Here is a 24,219-nt window from a genome sequence, read left to right as displayed (position 1 = left end):
GGGAGTGGTAGAAATTGTGGCAGACGGGCAAGTTGACCGGGCCCAGGGCGCACTCCCACGTGGCCTGCCACCACCCATCCGCAGCCAGCTCTTCTGACCTTTCCCAAGGAAAGCTGGAAATTGCAGGTTGTACAATAAGCCTCCCCGATTTAAACTATCTCAATTGTTAAAAGTCCAGGCCACATTCAGCACATCAGCCTCCAATTTGTGAATGCCACTGTATAGTTTTGGTTTTATTTTCAGGATTATGCCTGAAAATAAATAAATTTGCATGTTTTCCATCATTTTCCATGCAGTGGATCTGGTTATTAAGAAGAGTTAGCTGTGCTAGTTTAGTGAGCGTCACCTCTATTGCAATCAGCATCTGGGGAATTTTTGTGTGTATTTTCAGGTTTTCTAATTGTGCCAGTTTCAGTTATTTATAGTCCTATAAAAATCATCCATTAATCTGGGCTTTAAAATTAATCTATGAGTTCTCTTATGAATTTTTAAAAATCTGCTTATCAATAGTTGTCATACTTTTTTATTCTTTTTTTTTTTTAAGATTTATTTATTTATTTATTTATTTCTCTCCCCTCCCACCCTGGTTGTCTGTTCTCTGTGTCTGTTTGCTGCGTCTTCTTTGTCCGCTTCTGTTGTCATCAGCGGCGTGGGAATCTGTGTGTTTCTTTTCGTTGCGTCATCTTGTTGTGTCAGCTCTCTGTGTGTGCGGCACCATTCCTGGGCAGGCTACACTTTCTTTTGCGCTGGGCAGTTCTCCTTACAGGGTGCACTCCTTGCTCATGGGGCTCCCCTATGCGGGGGACACCCCTGCGTGGGGGACACCCCTGTGTGGCTCGGCACTCCTTGCACGCATCAGCACTGAGCATGGGCCAGCTCCACACGGGTCAAGGAGGCCCGGGGTTTGAACCGTGGACCTCCCATGTGGTAGACGGACACCCTAACCACTGGGCCAAGTCCACCACCTCTTATTCTTAATATTTGGTTGATTTCATTTCCCCTCTGGGTATTGTTTGTTTCTTTTAACATGTTTATTTTTCTTTCGACCTTTATTTATTTTTTCTGACTTAATTTTGTTGGGTTTATTGTTTTTTCAAGAGTCAAAATTTGAATTCTTTTGTTCATTTATATTTATTATTCTTTTATACATTAATAAGTATTGAAGCTAATGAATTTTCCTCTCTCAGTACAATATGATTAATTGTTAAATAGTCTATTTTGATTACCTCTTAGATACAAGTCATTTCAAAGATTATTTTTGGAATTTCCAAGTAGTTTTCTTTTGTTTATCTTTTTATTGTTGTGTTAGTATTATTGCAGTGTGGTTACAATGTGGCCTATCAAATTTTAGCTCTTCAATACTTGCCTTATGGCCTAATAAGCAATCAGTTTGTCTAAATGTAGATGTTCCAGATTCATTTGAAAAGAACGTTTTCACTGTAAGATAAAAAGTTCTAAATATGTATTTATTAAGTGAAATCTGTTTATGGTATTATTAGTATCCCTCCTCTTTTTTTGGACTACTGATCTATTGAATTCTGACAAGTAAATTAGACTCCCACCATGATTATGTTTTTATAAAATTACATTTGCTTCTTCTTTGTTTTTTTTAATTTTTTTGTTTTTTTCTTTTTTTTTAAGATTTCTTTATTTCTCTCCCCTCCCCCCACCCCAGTTGTCTGTTCTCTGTGTCTATTTGCTGCGTCTTCTTTGTCCGCTTCTGTTGTTGTCAGCGGCACGGGAATCTGTGTCTCTTTTTTGTTGCATCATCTTGTTGCATCAGCTCTCCGTGCGTGTGGCGCCATTCCTGGGCAGGCTGCACTTTCTTTCATGCTGGGCGGCTCTCCTTATGGGACGCACTCCTTGTGCGTGGGGCTCCCCTACGTGGAGGACACCCCTGCGTGGCAGGGCACTCCTTGCACGCATCAGCACTGCGCATGGGCCAGCTGCACACGGGTCAAGGAGGCCTGGACTTTGAACCGTGGACCTCCCATGTGGTAGATGATGCCCTAACCACTGGGCCAAGTGTGCTTCCACGTTTACTTCTTAATTTTGATATGTTAATTAAAAGTTCAGGTCTGGTATATCTTCTTTGGCAATTACTTATTTTATCACCGTAAGATATTGTTTCAGATAACTTTTCTTGCCTTGATTTCTACATTTTTTTAAAAAAAAATTGGCACTCCTGCTTCTTCTCTAATGATATTTGCCAGCTGTATATTTGCATTTTCTTATCACTACTCCCACTCAAACATTTGTTTAGAATCATTTTAAGTGTTTTGTTTTTTAATAAAGAGCATATAGCTGGATATTGCTTTTGTGTAGTGTTAACATCTCTTTAATAGGGGGATTTAAATATTCATTTTTCTCATAATTAATTTTTTATCTTGTACCTACCACTTTATATCTCCTTCATTTGATTTATGATTTCTTTTTCTTTATATATTTTGCTGAATTGATCTAGTTTTCTTTGTTTCTTTTCCCCACTGCTAGTAATGAAAGCTAAACAGTCCATGTGTGGCTCCCTGAATTTTTAGCACACTTTTTTTTTTTTAAGATTTATTTTATTTCTCTCTCCTTCCCCCCCACTCCTGTTGTCTGCCCTCTTTGTCCATTCACTGTGTGTTCTCTCTGTCCGTTTGCATTCTTGTCAGTGGCACCAGGAATCTGTGTCTCTTTTCGTTGTGTCATCTTGCTGCATCAGCTCTCTGTGTGTGGGGCGCCACTCCTGGGCAGGCTGTGCTCTTTTCACGCAGAGCACACTCCTTGCGCATGGAGCTCCCTTATGCAGGGGACACCCCTGCGTGGCACAGCACTCCTTGTGTGCATCAGTACTGTGCGTGGGCCAGCTCCACACGGGTCAAGGAGGCCCAGTGTTTGAACCTTGGACCTCCCATATGATAGGCGAACCCTCTATCAGTTGAGCCAAGTCCACTTCCCTTTAGCACACATTTGAACTTACATATTCTAACAATTTTGTTAAATAGCATAGCCTTTCAAAATGAAACTGTTAGCATAATTTAACTTGTTTCCTTCTCCCCATTCCCATCTTTCATGCTTCCCTGAAATAATCCAAAGCCTTAATCTGGGTTATTACAGGAGTTTTAATTAGTGGAATGACTATGCCTATTAATACAGAATGAAAGAAAAGTATACTTGAATGTCTGAAACTATCTGTTTGTCATAAACAGATGAAGAATTCTTTGGCCACATTTAGAGTTCTAGCATCACAAATCTGTTCCCTCAGGCCTGATAGATGTTGCTGCATTGTCTTTTTTTGTTTGTTTGTTTAATCTTTTATTTTGAGACAGTTATAAATTCTCATGCAGTGTTAAGAAATAATACAGAAGGATCTCATGGGCCCTTTACTTAGTTTCCCCTAATGGTAACACCTTGCAGAACTATAATACGTTATCACAACCAGGATATTGATATGGATATAGTCAAGACTCATAAATCTCCATCACCATAAGGATCCCTCATATTGCCCACCCAGCCATCTCCTAAACGCTGGCAACCCTAATCTGATAACCGTTTTTATAATTTTGTCACTTGGAGCAACAGACATACTCTGTAAGCATAGTCATACAGCATGTAACCTCTTGGTATCAGCTTTTTCACTCAGCCTAATTCCCTGGACAGTCATCTGGGTTGTTGCACGTATCAGTAGTTTGTTCCTCTTTATCATTCAGAAGTATTCCAGGGTGTGGATGCACCACAGAATTTTAACCATCTACCCCCTGAAGGACATCTGGGTTGTTTAGTTTTTAGCTATTATGAATGAAGGTACTATGAACATTTTTAAAGCAGTTTTATGGAGATACATTCACATACCATACAATCTATCCAACATTCACATACATTTGATCAGTTTCAAAGGAAACAATCTTATATGTGCAATATTGCCCTATTCATATTTTACATGAGGTTCTACTATGCTATACAGTCCTGAGTTACATTTTTTAGCTTTCCTTCTAGTAATACATGACATTAGACTTTCCCTTTCAACCACTGTCATACCCACATAATAGCTCTGCTAGTTACAAACACTATAATGTGCTTTCACCTTTACTAATCATTTCCAGATTTAACAAACAACCTTTTTACCACTTCTGCACAGGTTTAACCCTCAGCTTTCCCTTCTCTAGCCTCATTCTATTTAATGGTGACCTATATTCTACTTATTAATTCTGTGAGTTATCCAGTATTTTAGTTCAGATTAGCATAAGCATAAAGTATTTGTCCTTTTGTGTCTAGCTTGCTTCAGTCAGTGTCCTCCCAGTTCATCATTGTTATATGCTTCACGACTTCATTTCTTTCTACTGCTGCATAATATTCCATTGTGTGTATACACCACAGTTTGTTTATCCATTCATTGGCTTACAGGCATCTGGGTTGTTTGCATCTTTCAGCAATAGTGAATAACGCTGCTGTGAACACAGGTATGCACATGTCTTCATGTCATGGCTCTCAGTTCTTCTGGGTATATACCTAGTAATGGTATTGCAAGGTTACATGGTTGATCTATATTGAACTTCCTTAGTAGCTGCCAAACAGTCCTCCACAGTGGCTGTACCATTCTGCATTCCCACCACAGTGAGTACGTGTTCCTATCTCTCCACATCCTCTCCAACACTTGTAGTTTTCCAACTTTTTAATATTGGCCATTCTGATAGGTGTGAAATATCTCACTGTAGCTTTGATTTGCATTTCCCTGATCACTAGTGATGTTGAACATTTTTTTCTTGTGTTTTTTCACCATTTCTATTTCTTCTTTGGATAAATGTCTATTTAAGGTTTGTGGTTTTTTTTAAGATTTATTTATTTATTTGTGAGCCCCCTCCCGCCCTCCCCCCCCCCCCATTGTTTGCACTTGCTCTATCTATTCATCTTCCTTGTTTCTTTAGGAGGCACTGGGAACTGAACCCAGGACCTCCAGATATGGGAGGGAGACGCCTAACCACTTAAGCCACTTCCACTCCCTGCTTTGTTATGTCCCTCACTGTGTTTTTTTCTTCTTGTGTCTCTCGTTGTGTCATCTTGTTGCATCAGCTTGCTGTGCCTGCCCGTTGCACCAGCTCACTGTCTTCTTCAGGAGGCATTGGGAATCGAACCACAGCCACCCACGTGGTAGGAAGAAGCCCAGTCGCTTGAGCCACATCCGCTTCCCTATTTAAAACTTCTGCCCATTTTTTATCAGATCAGTTGTCTTTTTATTGCTGAGTTGTAAAATCCTTTTATATATCATGAATAGTAAACCCTTATTGGACATGTGATTTCCAAAAATTTTCTCCCATTGAGTTGGCTGCCTTTTCACCCTTTTGACAAAGCTCTGTGAGGTGCAAAAGTGTTTAAAATTGAATAACAGTGGTGACAGTGAGTATCCTTGTCTTGTTCCTATTTGTCTATTTTTTCTTTCATTGTTCGTGCTTTGGGTGTAAGGTCCAAGAAACCATCACCTGCCACAAGATCTTGAAGATGTTTCCCTACATATTCTTGTAGTAGTTTTATGGCCATGGCTTTTATGTTTAGGTATGTGGTCCATTTTGAAGTAATTCTTGTGTAGTGAGCGAGATAGGAATTCTCTTTCATTCTTTTGGTTATGTCTGTCTAGTTCTCCCAGCCCCATTTGTTGAAGAGACTGTTTTGTCCCGTTAACATGAACTTCATAGATTTGTCAAAATCCAGTTGGCCATAGAGGTAAGGGTTTATTCTGGACTCTCAGTTCTGTTCCACTGATCGATACGTCTGTCTTTATGCTGCTACCATACTGTTTTGACCACTCTAGCTTTGTAATATGTTTCAAGGTCAGACAGTGAAAATCCTCCTACATTGCTCTTTTTTTTAGAATGCTTTAGGCTATTTAGATGCAGTTTCCCTTCCAAATAAATTTGGTAATTGCCTTTTCTATTTCTGTAAAGTAGGCTATTGGAATTTTGATTGGTGTGCCTTGAATCTATAAATCAGTTTGGCTGGAACTGACATCTTCACGATAGTCAGTCTTCCGATCCGTGAACATGGAATGTCTATCCATTTGTTTAGGTCGTCTTTAATTTCTTTTAGCATTGCTTTGTAATGTTCTGAGTATAGATCCTGTACACCTTTGGTTAAAAAGATTCCTAGGTATTTGATGAGTCTTTTTGTTGCTAGAGTAAATGGAATTTTTTTTCCTGATTTCCTCCTCAGATTGTGCAATACTAGTATACAGAAACATTAATGATTATTGTGTATTGATCTTGTATCCTGCCACTTTGCCGAACTCATTTATTATTAGCTCAAGTAACTTTGTCATAGATACCAGAATTTTCCAAATACAGGATCATGTCATCTGCAAATAGTGAGAGTTTTGCTTCCTCTTTTCCTATTCAGATGCTCTTTTTTTTTTTTTCTTGTTTAATTGCTCTAGCTAGAACAGTGGTGACAGTGGACATGCTTGTCTTGTTCCTGATCTTTTCATCCTTTCCCCATTGATTATGATGTTGGCTATGAATTTTTCATATTAAGGAATTTTCCTCCTATTCATATCTTTTGATACGTTTTTACCAAGAAAGGATACTGGATTTTGTCAAATGCCTTTTCTACTTTTCTACATCGATTGAGATGATCATGTGGTTTTTTCCTTCAATTCGTTAATGTGATATATTACATTAATTGATTTTCTTATGTGGAACCAGCCTTGCATACCAGGAATAAATCTCACTTGGTCGTGATGTATATGTCTTTCAATATGCTGTTGGGCTCAATTTGCAAATATTTTGTTGAGAATTTTTACATCTATGTTAATTAGAGAGCTTGGTCTGTAATTTTCTTTTCCTGTAGTCTTTATCTGGCTTTGGTATTAGGGTGATGTTGGCTTCATAAAATGTATTGGGTAATATTCCCTCCTCTTCAATTTTTTTGTAAGAGTTTAAACAGGATTGGTGTTATTTCTTTTCAAAATGCTTCATAGAATTGACCAGTGAAACCATCTGGTTCTGGAATTTTCTTTCTTGGGAGATTTTTAATGATGGATTCAATCATTTTAAATGTGATTGGTTTGTTAAGTTCTCGTATTTCTTGTAGTATCAGTGTAGGTTGTTTGTTCATTTCTAGAAATTTGTCCATTTCATCTAGGATTTCTAGACTGTTGGCATACAGTTTCTCATAATACCTCTTATGATCCTTTTTTCATTTCTGTGGGGTCAGTCGTAACTCCCCCCCCCCTTCATTCCAATTGTATTTATTTGCATCTTCTCTTACTTTTTCTTTGTTAGTCTGACTAGGGCTTTGTAAGTTTTTTTTTTTTTTTTTTTTTTTTAAAGATTTATTTATTTATTTAATTTCCCCCCCTCCCCTGGTTGTCTGTTCTTGGTGTCTGTTTGCTGCGTCTTGTTTCTTTGTCCGCTTCTGTTGTCGTCAGCGGTACGGGAAGTGTGGGCGGCGCCATTCCTGGGCAGGCTGCTCTCTCTTTTCACGCTGGGCGGCTTTCCTCACGGGGCGCACTCCTTGCGCGTGGGGCTCCCCTACGCAGGGGACACCCTTGCGTGGCACGGCACTCCTTGCGTGCATCAGCACTGCGCATGGCCAGCTCCACACGGGTCAAGGAGGCCCGGGGTTTGAACCGCGGACCTCCCATATGGTAGACGGACGCCCTAACCACTGGGCCAAAGTCCGCTTCCCTGTAAGTTTAATTGATCTTCTCAAAGAACCAGCTTTTGGTTTTCTTGATTTTTTCTATTTTCTGTTCTCAATTTCATTTATTTCTGCTCTTATTTTTATTATTTCTTTCCTTCTGCTTGCTTTGCGATTGTTTTGCTGTTCTTTTTCTAGTTTCTCTAGTTCAGTTAAATCTTTGATTGTAGCTCTTTCTTCTTTTTTCATACAGGCATTTAGGGCTATAAATTTCCCTTTCAAGGCTGCCTTCGTTGCATCCCTTAAGTATTGTTAAGTTGTGATCTCGTTTTCATTTGTCTCAATATATTTCCTAATTTCACTTGCAGTTTCTTCTTTGACCCACTGATTATTTAAGAGTATGTTGTTTAGACTCCACACATTTGCAGATTTACCTCTTCACTATCTATTATTGATTTCCAGCTTCATTCCATTATGAGCTGAGAAGGTGCTTTGTATAATTTCAGTCTTTTTATATTTATTAAGAGCTGCATTGTTCCCAAACATATGATCTATCCTGGAGAAAGATCTGTGGGTACTTGAAAAGAATGTATAATCCACTGAGTTTGAATGCAGCATTCTATATATGTTTGTTAGGTCTAACTCACTTATCACATTTGTTCAAGTTCTCTGTTTCTGGGAACAGATTTGGCTCAATGGATAGAGCATCCGCCTACCTTGTGGGAGGTCCAAGAATCAAACCCAGGGCCTCCTGACCCATCTGGTGAAGCTGGCCCACGTACAGTGCTGATGTGCTCAAGGAGTGCCCTGCCACGCAGGGGTTTCCCCCGTGTAGGGGAGCCCAAGCACAAGGAGTGCGCCCCGTAAGGAGAGCCGCCCAGTGTGAAAGAAAGTGCAGCCTGCCCAGGAATGGCGCCACACACTCGGAGAGCTGACACAGCAAGATGATGCAACAAAAAGAGATACAGATTCCTGGTGCTGCTGACAAGAATACAAGCAGACACAGAAGAACACACACAGCGAATGGACACAGAGAGCAGAGAGCAGGGGGGAAGAGGAGAGAAATAAATAAAAATAAATAAATCTTTTTTAAAAAGAAAAAGTTATGCTAAGTGAAATAAGCCAGACACCAAAAGGTCACATATGGTGTAATTCCACATATAAAAAGTATCCAGAATAGGTAAATAAAGCCATTGAAACAAAACACAGATTGGTGGTTGCGAGAGGCTGTGGCTAGGGAGAGGGGCAATGAGGAGTAACTTCCTGTGGTGCACAGGGTTTTAGTTTACAGTGATGCAAATGTTTAGAACTAGATAGAGGTGGTGCTTGTGTAATATTACAAATGCACTAAATGCTACTGAATAGTTCACTTTAAAGTAGTTAATTTTATGCTATCTGTATTTCATCTTAATTTTATAAAGACTATACTCTTACAAAGCAGTCTATACTCTTAAAAAGCTGCATATTGAATTTTTGAAAATTACATTCAAAGGCATCACTTTTGCAGTAATCATTTCCTTCATTTTCATAAATTTGCTTTTTAATAAATTATTTTTATTTATTTATTTTTTTAAAGATTTATTTATTTATTTAATGTCCCCCCCCTCCCCTGGTTGTCTGTTCTCTGTGTCTATTTGCTGCGTCTTGTTTCTTTGTCCGCTTCTGTTGTCGTCAGCGGCACAGGAAGTGTGGGCGGCGCCATTCCTGGGCAGGCTGCTCTTTCTTTTTCACGCTGGGCGGCTTTCCTCACGGGCGCACTCCTTGCGCGTGGGGCTCCCCCACGCGGGGGACACCCTTGCGTGGCAGGGCACTCCTTGCGCGCATCAGCGCTGCGCATGGCCAGCTCCACACGGGTCAGGGAGGCCCGGGGTTTGAACCGCGGACCTCCCATGTGGTAGACGGACGCCCTAACCACTGGGCCAAAGTCCGTTTCCCATTAATAAATTATTAAATCATTGTTGCTTTTGAAAAATAGGATACAGCTAAAACAGTGGTTGAAGGGACATTTATAGCTGTAAATATATATATATTTAAAAAGAATAAATATTTCAGATCAATGTATTCGTCTGCCAAAGGGGTGCCAATGCAAAGCACCAGAAATCTATTGGCTTTTATAAAGGATATTTATTTGGAGTAAAAGCTTACAGTTCCAAGACAATAAACAGTCCAACTCAAGGCACCGTAAGAGAGGTGCCCTCTCACCAAAGTCAGCTGCCACATGTTGAAGCAAGATGGCGGGTGATCTCTGCCTGGCCTTCTTCTTCCTCCTGAACTCGTGGGCCCAGCCTCTTGAGGCTTTGTACTCTAGTGTCCTGCACTCCCCTCTTTCAGCTTAGGGCTCATTTCTTTCCACGCCTTCTGTGTCAGTTTCAGCTCTTCTGCTCTGTTTGCTCAAGCCTTCTCCTTTTCGTTACATGGCAGAATCAGAAATGACAGAGCTCTCTCTTCCTGTGTGTCTGTCTGTGTGAATTTATATGAATTTATATCAGGCCCAGCAAGGGGGCAGGGATTCAACTTGAGTCATGCCCACTGGTGTAGTCAAATCAAAAAGCCCTAAATCAAAGACACCTCAGCTGAATTAAGTGCAATCAAAGAGTATCACATCCAGAGGAATAGATTAGTTTACAAACATAATCTTTCTCCTTTTGGGTTTCATAAAATAATCTCAAACCACCACAGATGAATAACCTAAACTTCTACCATTAGAAACTAGAAAAACAAAAGCATGCAAAACCCAAAGCAAGTATAAGGCAGGAAATAGTAAAGATTATATTAAAGTAGAAATTAATGAAATAGAAAACAGGAAAATCAGTGAAAACAAAAGTTGGTTCTTTGAAAACATTAACAAAATTGTCCAACCTTTATCTAGACTGGGGGTTGCCACACTTTTTCTGTGAAGGTTCAGATAGTAAATATTTGGGGCTTCGAGGGCCACATATGGTTTCTAGCACATAATCTGTTCTACACGCCTTTAAAAATGTAAAAACCATTCCTAGTTTGTAGGCCATATGAAAGCAGGCTGTGGGCCATAGTTTGCCAACTCCTGAACTAGAATGACCATAAAAAAGAAGAGGAACATGTTACTAAAATCAGGAATGAAAACGAGGAACATCACAGCTGACCATACTGAAATTAAAGGATGATTATAAAAAAAGGAAATTAAAAGAATGATTATAAACAACTTCATGCCAACAAATTAGAAAATGTAGATAAAATAGGCAACTTTCTAGAAGGACACAAATTACTGAAAATCTGAATAGAGGTATAACAGGTAAAGAAATTGACTTGGTTTAAAATCCTAAAACCAATTAATGTAGTTGATTAATTTGATTAAAGCTTTCAGCAAACAGTAAATGCAAGGGAACTCTTCAGCTTCTACAAAAAACCTACAGTTCACATCTTACTTAATGTTGAAAAACTGAACACGTCCCTCTAAGATTGGGTAAAAGGCAAAAATGACCATGCTTATCATGTTTCAACATTGCAAAGTAGGTTCTAGCCAAAGCAATCAGGAGAGAAAAATAAATAAAAGGCATCCAGATGGGAAAGGAAGAAGTAAAACTGTCTGTTTGCAATTGATCTGATCTGCATGTAGAGAATAAGCAAAAAATTACTAGAACTAATAAATGAGTTCAGCAAGATCACAAGACATAAGAGGAGACAGGGGAGTGGATGTCACTCAGTGGTTGAGTACCTGCTTCCCATGTATGAGGGCCTGAGTTCAATTCATGGTACCTCCTTAAAAAAATCAATTGTATTTCTATATATTACCAAAGGACAATCTAAAACTAAAATGTTGGAAAGAGTGTCATTCCCAGTAGAATAAAAAAGAATAAAATAGGAATGAATTTAACAAAATAGTGCAGGACTTGTGCACTGAAACCTACAAAACACTGCTGAAAGAAATTAAGATCTAAGTAACTGGAGAAACATGTTCAGTGACTTGAAGTGAACATTATTAACATGGCAGTTCTCTCCAAATTTAACTGTAGTTTCAAAGCAATCTCTATCAAAATCTCAGCTGACTCTTTTTGTAGAAATTAACAAGCTGATCCTAGAATTTATATAAAATGAAAAGGACCCAGAATGGCAAAAACAATCTTGAGAAAAAGCAAAGTTGGAGGACTTCACTTCTAGATTTCTCAATGTCATACAAAGCTGCAATAATCAAGACAGTACGATACTGGCATAAGGAAAGATACATAGATCAGTAGAACAGAATTAAGAGTCTAGAAATAAATCCTTATATTTATAGACAATTGATTTTTGATATAGGAAGTTTACCAGGGAAAGGGTAGTCTTTTCAACATGTAGTGATGGGACAAATGGATAGCTACATGCAGAATGGTGAATTTAGACCTTTACCTCATACCATATATAAAAAATAAGTCAAATAAGTCATACACCTAAAGATCAAATAGCTAAACTATAAACCTCTTAAAAATAAAACATAGGAGTAAAACTTCATGACTGTAATTTAAGTTAGACAAATATTTCTTAGAGCATCAAAACTATAAGCAATAAAGGAAAAAATTTATGAATTGAACTTCATGAAAGTTAAAAACTTTCATGCTTCAAAAGACATCCTGAAGGAGGGAGCTGATGTGTGACTCAGTGGTTGAGTGTCGATTTCCCATATACAAGGTCCCAGGTTCAATCCCTGGCCCCCATACCTGGGGGGGGGAAAAAAAAAAAGACATCATGAAGTGAAAAGACTAACCTCAGACTGGGAGAAAATATTTGCAAACCATATATCCAGAATATATAAAGAGCTCTTAAATTCAACAATAAGAAGACAAATAACCCAGTTTTTAAAATGAGAAAATGATTTGAATAGACATTTTACCAAAGAAGATATTTTAGTGGTACATGAAAAGCTGCTCAACATCGTTAGTGATTAAGGAAATGCAAATTGAAACCACAGTGAGCTACCACTTCACACCTACTAGGATGGCTTAAACCAAAAAGACAAGTATCAACAAGTGTTGGCAAGGATGTAGAGAAATTTAGAATCCTGATACATTCCTGATGGGGTTGCAAAATGAGGTAGCCACTTTGGAAAACAGTCTGGCAGATCCTCCAAAGGTTAAGCACAGTTACCACATGACCCAGTAGTTGCACTCCAAGGTATGTACACAAGAGAAATGGAAATGCATGTCCACACAAAACTTGTACATGAATGCTCATAGCAGCATTATTCACAATAGCAAAAAGTGAAAACAGCCAAATGTCCATCAGCAGGTGAATGAATGAAGAAAAGGTGGCTTACCCATAAAATGGAATACTATTTGGCAATAAAAAGAACAAAGTACTACTATATTCTGTAACATGGATGAACCTAAAAAAAAAAAAGTATGGTAAATAAAGAAGCCATACACAAAAGGCCACATAGTGTGATTCCACTTACATGAAATGTCCAGAAAAGTCAAATTTTCAGAGCCAGAAAGTGAGTTAGTAGATGTCGGGCGCTGGAAAAAGGAATCAGGAGTGGAGGATAATGGGTACAAGATTTCTTTTTTGAGATGGTGAAAATGTTCTTAAATTGGATTATGGCTGATGGTTGCACAAAATTTCTCCCCTGAGAAAAAAATTAAATGAAGAGAATAACCTATAGAAAGAAATATCCAAGGATTAACAATAAATTAGATGTGTTCAAAGATGAGCTTAATCATCTTTAAGCGGCTGCAGTGATAGGTTACAGGACATTAGGACAAACTAGGAATAATGTGAAGTACTTTATATTACTATTTGTTAAGACTGAGAGTCTTTCACAGACCTACTAAACAACTAGAAGTTGAACACAAAAGAGTACATACTGTGTGATTCCATTTGTATGGAACTCTAGAATAAGAAAAATTAATCTGTAATGATGGAAATCCACTCAGTGGTTGGGGTGGTGATTAACTACAAAGGGGCCTTCTGGAGAGACAGGAAATGTTCTGTATCTTGACTGGGATGATAGTGGCAGGGAAGTATTTATTTCTTCAATCTCTTCAAGCTATACATTTAACTTGGGTGCATTAATGTATATTATACCTCAGTTTTTTTAAATAGCTTAACAAAGCCTGAAGTAAAATTTCTTAAAATACATTTCTTGGATTCACTGTATCTATAAGAAACAAATCAGTGGCACTTTCGTGGTTTATGAGCCCTAAATGTGAAGCACAGCATAGTAACCCTGGTGTCTCCCGAGCGCTGCTGAAGCAGGAGTGGCACGCCAGCCGCGGGGCTGTGACACTGGTGCTTCCTGCCCAGGGAACAGGAGCTGGTGCAAGAAGAAGGCGGCCATCAAGCACGCTTTGAGAACGCTGCTGCAGCCCGTCTCGCTGTGGTTTCTGGTATTAAACTCGGATCCTCTATGGATCCAGATCTCAGGTAATCTGCCCCTTTTATATCTTTTTTTACTGAGAAATCCTTTTTTGATAACATACTTAGATTTTCCTGTCTGATTTTGTTTTGTTTTGTTTTATTTATAAACTGATGACATGGTTTGAAATTTAGACTGGGGCTAGAGAGTCCGGGATATATGAATTCCATAAGGGAAAACAAGGTTTCATGTGACTGCAGGGCTCTTCCTTAAAAGCCAAGCAAGATCCCACCGTGCACGCTCTGCTCCTTCTCCCCTTCACTCCCACAAGGAGCAGTTACTACATGACTTTTACATTTGTGAGATCCAAGTAGCAAAGAATGTTTATTAGTAGGATGATGAACATATAGCTGTCTTTTTAAAAAGTTATGTTATTTTAAAAGATTAGGGAGCTTCTGCCTCCCACATGGGAGGTCCAGTTTTTGGTTCCTCCTGAAAAAAAAAAAAAAAACACCACAAAAGAACAAGCAAAACAAACGAAGGAAAAAAAAACCCAAGCCATTTAGGTTTATTTAATTTACTAAACGAAAGGGGGAAATGCCTTATCATTTTTCTGTATTGACATATCCTCTGCCGGTCCCACCCCTCTGATAATGGCGGTTAACTTAAGGCCCTCCAGGAAGTGAGGACTAGCAGGAAAGTCCCTGCAGCCTCCAGGAGGACCAAGGACGCCGCCTCTCAAGAGCTGAGGGTGGCTTTGTCTGCCCAGAATTCCCCAAGAATTCTCGGTGGTGCCTCCCAATGCAAGCCGCCCTGCAGGGTCACGTTCGCACACCACTAGCCTCACCAGCTGGCCTGAACTGATGTGGCCGAGACGTGGCGCCCGGGTCCCACCTGTGGGACCAGGTTGACAGGCCACTTGGCACAAAGCATGGCAGCAGATACAGAGGGGCTACCTGAGAAAGGGGCGCTTGGGTTAGTGGAATTCCCTCTAAAGACTTGAACTTTGCCAGGACTTTCTTTTATAGTATTTACTACTTTTTATTTAATGTCATACACACATACATTAAAAAGCATTTATCTTTTTACCCCAGCTCTTAAGAGTTTGTCGATACTTCAGCATCCATCATCTTATTTTATACTTCCAAGAATCCCTTGCAGGCAATGGGGTAGGCATTCTCACTTCAGAAACTGAGAAAATGAGGCCAGAGGTCGAGTTCTGACATCTAGCTGGTGACATCCTAGGTACAAGGATCCAGACCTGCTTACTGCAAACATGTCGTTTTTTTCCAGCTCAACGTGTCTGCCTATTTGCTTATTTCCTCTCTACTAACCCTCCCAGCTTGGATGCTTAATCAGTCATTTCCTACGATGAGAGGTCTTTACCAAGCTCGGTTTGTCTGGTGAGAGAGATTTCTAAAGGTTGGAAGTACAGTCATCCAAGTCTTGATTCTAGCAAGTGTCATTGAGTTCAGGCTCTGGCAGAGCAATTGGAAAGCTTAGAGCTAAGTTTTTGTGCACTGTTATTTTCTTACAGCTCTGAAATGTGTATGTGCTCGATACTTTTGGTGAAGTCCTTTTGAACTACATCCTTCCCCTCTCTTCCCAGAAAGATCAGAGTACAGGAAAAAGTAAATTATGTATTTGAGTAAAAGCCCTTGCTCTAACTGAGCCATCCCAGAAATGGCTAGAGTTTCAAAACTAATTAAATATTCCCTAATATATATATTTGGAAGTTCTCAGAAAGAAATTTTCTGTGGAATGAAGCTGTTCTATGCAGCTGTAGACTTTTATATTAGAGGCTGGAAATTAATAAGATTTAGGTTTCATATACAGCGCATCAGCATCTCAATGGTGACTACCTTATGCTGTACAGTATAGTTATCCAGAAACCGTTTTTAATTTTCCATGCATACATAAATGTGGAAGTGTTGTTTGTTTAGTAGATTTTGTTTTGTTTTGTTTTGTTTTTGGCAGAAGTCATAGTTATAATTCAGTTATCAGAATATAGTCTAGATAAACAGGCCTGGCAGAGGAGCTCTTTATTTTATAAGGAATCAAAATGACAAGGAAATTTCTCTAGTGAGAATGTGTGATGAGTCACTCTTTATACCTCACCCAAAAGAGGGGCAACCTTCGTTCCTGGAATTTTAACTCTGTAGTGACCAGTAGTCACTGCCAAACAAACCAGTAGAGAGAGGCCCTTCTTTCATGTCTTCTGATTATAAAAAGAACATGAGAAAAGCAGTGGCACCCACAGGCTTTGGGCTTGGAGCTGCCTGTCTCCTGGACTGCTTGGCCAGTTGTGACCACAGGACCAAAACTTCAGTTTCTCTACTAATAAAACAGGGGACACTCTGGTAGCTACCTGCACAAGTTTGATGTGAGGATTAAATAAAATAATGCCAATAAAAGTCTTTGAATAGGGCCTGTTCTAAGGTGGGGGGGTAGCTGCTGCTGCTTTTATCGTCCTCATTTTGATTGTAGAAAATAATTGTATAAAGAAGATAAACAAAATGACTAGTTAACCTCAAGCCACAGTATTTTCCCCAAATTTATTTATATTTCCTTTGGCATTAAAACTACTTGAAAACAGAGGGTTTCATGGCCTCATAGTATACCATATATGACTTACATAATTACTTATTCATTATCTCCTTCTGAGATATCTAAGTTATTTCCAATGTTTAATATTTATACACACTGCTACTATAAAAGTTGAGTTGAAGAGTTTGAAAAATCTTAAAACTTATCTTTTTTTCCTCTTCTTTGTCATTGAATTTCTTCATATGTTTATTGAATACTAGAATTGGCTCCATAAAATGCCTTTTGAGAGTGAATGCAACTTATAAGACTTTTTACCTAGCATCTCCAGCCCCTGGAATAGTGCTAAGTACATAGTAAGCACTCAGTAAATATTTGTGGGGTGATGAATGAATAAATGTTTACAGGCATATTAACACTTTGTCTCATACTTGTTTCAAATTGGGTCAAACCTTAGAAGTCTTTTACCTCTGTACATTTACAAAGATAATGCTCTCTTGGTTCTTAGTCTTTATACCTTTTTATTTTTTATTTTTTCCATTCTTTTCTTCACCCACAGTTCATCCATGAGTGCGGATTTCCCACATTATAACTTCAGGATGCCTAACATCGGATTCCAGAATCTGCCTCTCAACATATATATTGTGGTTTTTGGCACTGCTATATTTGTCTTCATCCTTAGTTTACTCTTCTGTTGCTACTTGATTAGGTAATCAATTTTCATTCTGTGTTATTTCAGAATATTTTAAGCAAGCAATTAAAAATTCAACTCTTACCCCTCAGGTTAAAAAATATTACAAATCTAATAAGCATTTTTTTTTTTCTAAAATTAAAGGTAGCTTAATATTTAATCTCCTGTTAATCTTAGTAAAACTCCTTTATACAATTTTTTATCCTATCTATAGCGTTTTATTGTTCTGTAAGAGGAAGTTGTTCTCCTTTATTTTCCCACCATTTTAACATCCAGATGGTCTTATGTCATTTTCTTTCCCCAAGTTTTTTTTTTCTTAGAGATTTTAATTTTCAGAAAAGTAATTGCGTCATTGCTAGCTACAGTTGGAAAACAATGTCTAAGACAACGTCCAAGCCTTTAAAAAGTTTCTTATGATCTCTTAAGAAGATTTTAAGCTCCTGCTTGTTGTCACCCTGGTCTGGTGTGTTCAGATGATTATCCACATGAAACACTAAATATTGCACAAGCCCTATAGCACATGTGCAGACGAGTGATGAAAAATATGTCACTCAGGATGGTAATGAATTTAGCTGGTAAAGATACACAATTGACTGACTCATAATTCTTTAAAGTTAGCATTTCCTCTATTTTAAGCTTTTAAATAGGGTCTAATTTTCCAAGCCAAATCAGAAACTATAAAAATCTTTATACTGTATTGTTCCAAGAGCTTTATGGAATAAAAGAATAGAAAATTGTGCTTTATTAAATAGCTATATTACATGTAACATTTTTTAGTGTTTGTCACAGTATATGATTATAGTTAAGATAAATACCATCAGATGTCCATCAGCAATATTTCATTGTTGCCACCAGTGTTTGGGGGATGAGTGCTGACCGATGGTCAAATTTGAATAATGTAAATATGTGGTTTCTGATTTTCTGACAAGCAATTTTACATTCTTCATAGAAAGTAGGTGTTTTCTGAAGTTCTCAAAAAATGTAATTGTTCCTTATAACTCATAGATATGTTGGTTGCTTATGAATTTTTAGATCTTCCTTAGCAAAATAAATGAAAACATTTTGAGGCTAATATAACTATAATGTTCAGGAGAAACTTAAAAGATCTGTTTATTTCCAGAAATTTTCCTTTTTCTAATGTTTCTTTAATAATAGTTTAATAAATTTTATGTAAATGCTCAGCATTTTTAAAAAGTAATAAACTATTTTTAGAGCAATTTTAGGTTTACAGAAAAAGTGACCAGAAAGTAGCATTTTTTTTTTTAATTAACCATAGCACAAAACAGGATCTTAGTATTAAAATATTTTCCTTTTTTCAGATCTATTACTTTTTTTTTTTTTTGGTAATTCCTCTGCAAATGGTGGTTTAACTCAATTTGTGAATTTAAATTTGAATATTTATCTTGTTACTTTTACCGGACCTGTGGTTGGCGCTGGGGTTTGGTGTATACTCAGGAGACCTGAATCTCTGAACTGGCCATGTGACAGCCAGGCCCTGAGCCTCAGCAGACTTGCAGCTCCTACCCTCTGGTTTCTTGGACTTACCCTGGCCAGCTGACAGGGAGGTGAAGAGGGTCAACCACCACACCAGGGAGCCAAGAGTGCCTACAGCTGCAAGCAGGAGGATTGCATCCATCATCCATGTGGAATCTAAGCCCCCTCTTGATGTAGATGGTCCACAGGATGGAGGAATAGAGAATGGATTAGAGTGGACTTACTGGTGTTCTGCTGGGGAAGTATTGTGATTAGTAAGGGAAGAAATTGTAGTAGTGATGTGGAGAGGGTGGCCACGGTGGCCGCTGATGATTGGGAGAGGGAAGAAGGGATAATGGTGTGGGGCATTTTCAGGACTTGGAGTTGTCCTAGGTGGTGCTGCAGGGACGTGTCGTGGCCACCACTGGGTGGACTGGGGGAGAGTGTGGACTACAATATGGACCACTGTCCATGTGGTGCAGCGGTGCTCCAGAATGTATTCACCAGGTGCAGTGGATGCGCCACAATGATGGAAGAGGTTGTTGATATGGGTTGATGTGGGGGGGGGGTAGGGAGTATATGGGACCTTTTTGAATGTAACATTTAAAAGAAAATAAAGAATAAATAAATTTGAATATTTTTAAAAAATTCAAAAGAAGGAAAAACTAGAAAACAAAATATAACAAAAAGAAAATGTACATTAAGGGAGAGTTAGCATATATAAAATATAAATCATAAAATGTATAGCTCATAGTATAGTTTTTATTACAGTGTCAAATAATTAAGACCTTAGCTTTTTTAAAAAGACATGATATACTAATTGTGTTTCTGAGTAAAATTTTTGAGAAATAAGTTACAAAACACCATTTTATCTCATTTAATTCCTTTTAATAATCAAGCACATATAGGAAAGAGATGAAAATTAGCAATAGCTGGCCATGCGCAGTGCTGATGCGCGCAAGGAGTGCCGTGCCACGCAAGGGTGTCCCCCGCGTAGGGGAGCCCCACGCACAAGGAGTGCACCCGTGAGGAAAGCCGCCCAGCGTGAAAAGAAAGAGCAGCCTGCCCAGGAATGGCGCCGCCCACACTTCCCGTGCCGCTGACGACAACAGAAGCGGACAAAGAAACAAGATGCAGCAAATAGACACCAAGAACAGACAACCAGGGGAGGGGGGGGGAATTAAATAAATAAATAAATCTTAAAAAAAATAATAAAAAAAAAAAAAAGAAAATTAGCAATAGCATTTATTTTCATGCTCTATTGTATTTTATTTTATCCTTTTCAATAATCTAACAAAGCTACACTGAAATAAAATATTGAATCAGAAAACCCAGGCATGTATAAACATTTTGAAAATTTAATCGTGACCTAAGTAGCTTTCAGATGATCTACTTTGTTACCTTTAGCCCTTCAAGCATTAAGTTTGGATTAGTTAATCTGTTACAGCTAATCTGGAGATAAGTAGATCCAGCCCTTCCAAAGTTTCCCAACCATTTTTTAGAGTAACCTGAGTTTTCCAACATCTTCCCAACTGGCTCTTCATGCAGAGATCCCTCCAGGCATAGCTGGACACATCCAGGCACAGGAAAAACCCAGCTGAGATCTAGACAAGACACTGCCCACCAGCCACCGTCTCACTCACTGCTGTAGCAGTTGCTGGCTGCAAACAGGGATATGCACAGCAAACCACACAAAAGGAGGACTTCTTTCCTTGCCAGGCGAGATTGTATTTTATAACAAATCTTAGAATAGTCTGATTTATTCTCCCCAGAATACTGTCTGTTCTGTTTTCTATATCCAAAACTCTTAGAGCAGTGCCTGGCATAATATTAGGCACTCAATAAATATTTGTTGGGTGAATGAATGAATGGTTTCCCTGGTAGGATGTCAATAGTAGACCTAAAACTGAAAAATTCAGATGTAATGAAACAAGTTATTTAGAGAAATGGAAGTAAATACCAAAATAATTAGCTAAAAAGGGAGAAAATAGTTGTCTCTGGAGAAGAGGCCAGAGGACTGCTAGTTCTTTTTGTTTCAAATCTTGTAGAACTTTATATTAATTTAAAATATGTGCATGTCATCTTCCTGGGTTCAATCCCCAACCCCCAGTACAACAACAACAAAAAAAGTGCATATATAACTTTGATGAAATTTAGAACTGAAAATAGGAAAAATTTTAGTTGATTACTTAATAGAAATTACAAGGTCTTAAGCCAAGATAATGACAGTGAAGCTGGAGAGTATATGATTGTAAGAAACATATGGGAGGTGAAAATGAGCAGAAATTGGTAACAAGACATTAATGACAAAAAAGGAATGAGTTTAGAATCGTTCCTGGACTTCTGACTTAAGCAGCTGGGTAGATGGCAATTCCTTCATGGAGATAGAAAATGCATAGGCAAATTCTAGGTAGAAGGATAATAGATTCTCTTTCAGACGTGCAGAGGCTGAGTCAAACTGTTTCACACACAGTAGGATATTACAGTGGTAGGTTTAAAGCTTGGCGTAAATCTGGCGTAGTGTGGAACTAGGCAGTTGTGCAACAACAGGCAGTAGCTGAAACCTGGAAGGGACCCTTAGGAAGAGTTTATATAGTGAAATAAAATGGGTCCAGGACAAAACATGGCATTGAAATTTAAGAGGAGCCCGTAAAAGAGACTGGGAAAGGATGGTGAGAGAGAGAAGGTGCCCTTCAAGTAGGGTTTCAGAGTGTTGAGTAAGTTGTGTCACACTCCCAGGGAAGTCCAGTAAGATTAAAAAAGAGCAGTTCCCATTATATATAACAATTAGGTTTGCATCCATAATCTTAGAAAAGTTCCAATAGCATGGGGTAAGGGGATGATGGAAAGCAGGCAACTCTGACCAACAGGTGAAGACATAGAAAAAAGCCTGTGTCCTCCTCTGAAGAATCTTGACTGTGATAAGATTAGGTTGGGGGCTGAGGGGAGAGTGTGGAATGCTGTGGAACCAGGGAAGTATTTTGGTGTCTTTTTTTAAGATAGAAACTTGGGCATATTTATAAGTAAAATATTAAGGAGAATGAGCTGGTTGTTAAGGATTTGGGGGGAAGGCTAGATCATGGAGGGAGGTCATACAGGTGGTGAGAAGTGACACAGCTAAGAAGGTGGAGGTGTTAGTGCTAATAAGCAGGATGCTGTCCCCTAAGACCAATGAGGGTAACTGGGGAGAAAACGCACGGGGAGGTGTGTGGGGCTGGGAGTCAGAGAGAAAAAGCCCTCTTTTTTCTCTGTGAGGTAGAAAATTGAAAGTTGAAAATGATGTGGGAGGAGATGGTAGAATAAAGCTTGAAAAGAGTGGCAAGTGTTTGACATGACCACTGTGTGGAAGCGTAGGATACTGAACACAGGTAGAAGGATTAGAGTGTAACATGGAAGGTCTAGGTAAGAATGGAGACCACAGATTTTAGAGATCATAGCTACATGGTTTTATCATTTTCTCCAACATTGTTCATCATTCCCTTTTAGATATTTTTTGAGCAACTAACATTTATTAAGTGCTTATTACTATGTGCCAAAACCTCTCCTAAACACTGTACCTGCATTGACTTAAGTAATTTTATCTTTATTTTACAAAAATTAAACAGCTTTCCTATAATCACACAGATAAAAGTTGGTTAGAGCTGGGACTCACATCCAGTTCTGTCCCATCCAAGAGGCTGTCTACTTAACCATGTAGTAATAGGGACCAGATGTGGTTCAAGTGGCAGAGCACCTGCTTCCCACGTGGGAGGTCCCAGGTTGGTTCCTGGTACCTCCTAAAAATAAACAAAGACAGGCAAAGTAAACAAACAAAAAACCAAGTCAGGGGAGCAAGTTTGGCTCTGTGATTATTTATCATATCTGGTTTTCTTCATTTCTTTTTGTTTTCCAAAATAAAATTTGCTTTATTGATTTTGGTTTGTGATAAATCCATAATATGCCTTAATTCTGCTTTTCCATTACAATTCCCGCCTGTAGCTGAGCCACCCCTCCCCTCCCCTCTTCTTTCTTCTCCTCCTCAAAATCACAGTCTGCATTTACTATAATAGTGTGTTTCCTGTAAGGAATAGTTAAAAGAAAAAAGACATTTGTATTAAGTGCCAAAGCTTAATGTAGCAGATGAAAAATAAAATAGTGCCATCCAAAATATGTAGGTAATTAATGGAATTCAGAGTACTAAAGGAATGATTAGCAGGATGAAGTTAATTTAAGGGAGGATTTTCTAGAAGAGATCAATTTATAGCCACAGATTGAAGAAAAAAATGTGAGTACAAATTGGCCCATTGGCTGGAAGTGGCAAGTTCTGTTTTTGGAAAATATATAGATCCAGTTGAAAGATTCAAATAAGCAACAAAAGTTAACAAATCAAGCCCTATTTGAATTAACTCCAGTAGAGTTCATAATTTTTCTTTATATGAAAATGTACTGTCCAGTTCTTTAGTAAAATCAAGCAGATTAAAAAAAAAAAAAACCCACAAAATTATTGATGATTAAAGTACACCATGATGAATAAATTTGACCTAAGGAAAATTTTAGCCGTAAAGTCATTTATTAAACAAGAAATAACGAAAAAAGTGATCTAAGGTTCATGAAGCTAAATAAAAAAACAACAAACCCAAAAGAAAGTTAATGAAATAGAAAACAAATGTATAACCAATGAAACCAAAGCACTGTTATTCAATAATATATTAGAAGTACCAGCAAGAGCAATTAGGCAAGAAAAAGAAATAAAAGGCATCCAAGTTGGCAAGGAAGAAGTAAAACTTTCCCCCTATGCCAATGACACGATCCGTTGTATATAGAAAATCCTGAAAAATCTACAATAACACTACTACACTTAATAAATGAAATCAGCAAAGTGGCAGGGTAAAAGATCAACATGAAAAAATCAGTAGTGTTTCTGTGCACTAGTAATAAACAATTTGAAGGGGAAATCAAGAAACAATCCATTTACAATAGCAACTAAAAGAATGATATATATAGGAATAAATTTAACCAAGAATAAAATGGACTTACACATGGAAAACTACAAATCATTGCTAAAAGAAGTCAAAGAAGATCTAAATAAATGGAAGGACATTCTGTATTCATGGATTAGATGACTAAATATTGTTAAGATGTCAGTTCTACCTGAAGGCATTTGTAGATTCAATATAATCCCAATAAAAATTCCAACAGCCTTCTTTACAAAAATGGAAAAGCCAGTCATCAAATTTATTTTTTTCTACTTTTATTTTTCTTTTAAAGATACATCAATTACATAAATGTTACAGAGGTCCCGAGTTTGGTTTCTGGTGCCTCCTTGAGAAGGTGAGCAAACAATGAGCAGACAGACAAGACAGACAGAACCATCTGAGGGGGGGGGATAAATAAAAATAAGTAAATTTTTTTAAAAAAAGTAAAGACAACAATGTGAGAAAATATTTGGAAACCACATATTTGATAATGGTTTAATAACTAGAATATATAAGGAAATCCTACAACTCAAGAATAAAAGAAACAACCCAATTTTAAAATGGGCAAAAAACTTGAATAGATACTTTTTCCAAAGATCATCTACAAGTGACCAATAAGCACATGAAAAGATGCTCAG

The 24,219-nt window shown here is 38.1% G+C and overlaps 1 protein-coding gene across 2 annotated transcripts in view; it reads left to right on the top strand.

Annotated features, from left to right (window-relative positions):
* RNF24 (ring finger protein 24) overlaps nucleotides 1-24,219 on the top strand; it is a 74,908-nt gene that overhangs the window by 28,156 nt on the left and 22,533 nt on the right. Inside the window, exons 3-4 of one of the 2 annotated variants that reach the window (XM_004463796.5) lie at nucleotides 13,867-13,986; nucleotides 17,022-17,171. In XM_004463796.5, coding sequence (XP_004463853.2) covers nucleotides 13,970-13,986; nucleotides 17,022-17,171 — 167 coding nt within the window. In that variant the 5' untranslated portion in view covers nucleotides 13,867-13,969. The remainder of the gene's footprint in view (nucleotides 1-13,866; nucleotides 13,987-17,021; nucleotides 17,172-24,219) is intronic. The other variant, XM_004463797.5, reaches the window with a different exon arrangement.

The sequence above is a fragment of the Dasypus novemcinctus genome, chromosome 24, assembly GCF_030445035.2.
Source record: "Dasypus novemcinctus isolate mDasNov1 chromosome 24, mDasNov1.1.hap2, whole genome shotgun sequence".
Lineage (NCBI taxonomy): Eukaryota > Metazoa > Chordata > Mammalia > Cingulata > Dasypodidae > Dasypus > Dasypus novemcinctus.
This window is presented reverse-complemented; position numbering and strand designations above follow the sequence as displayed.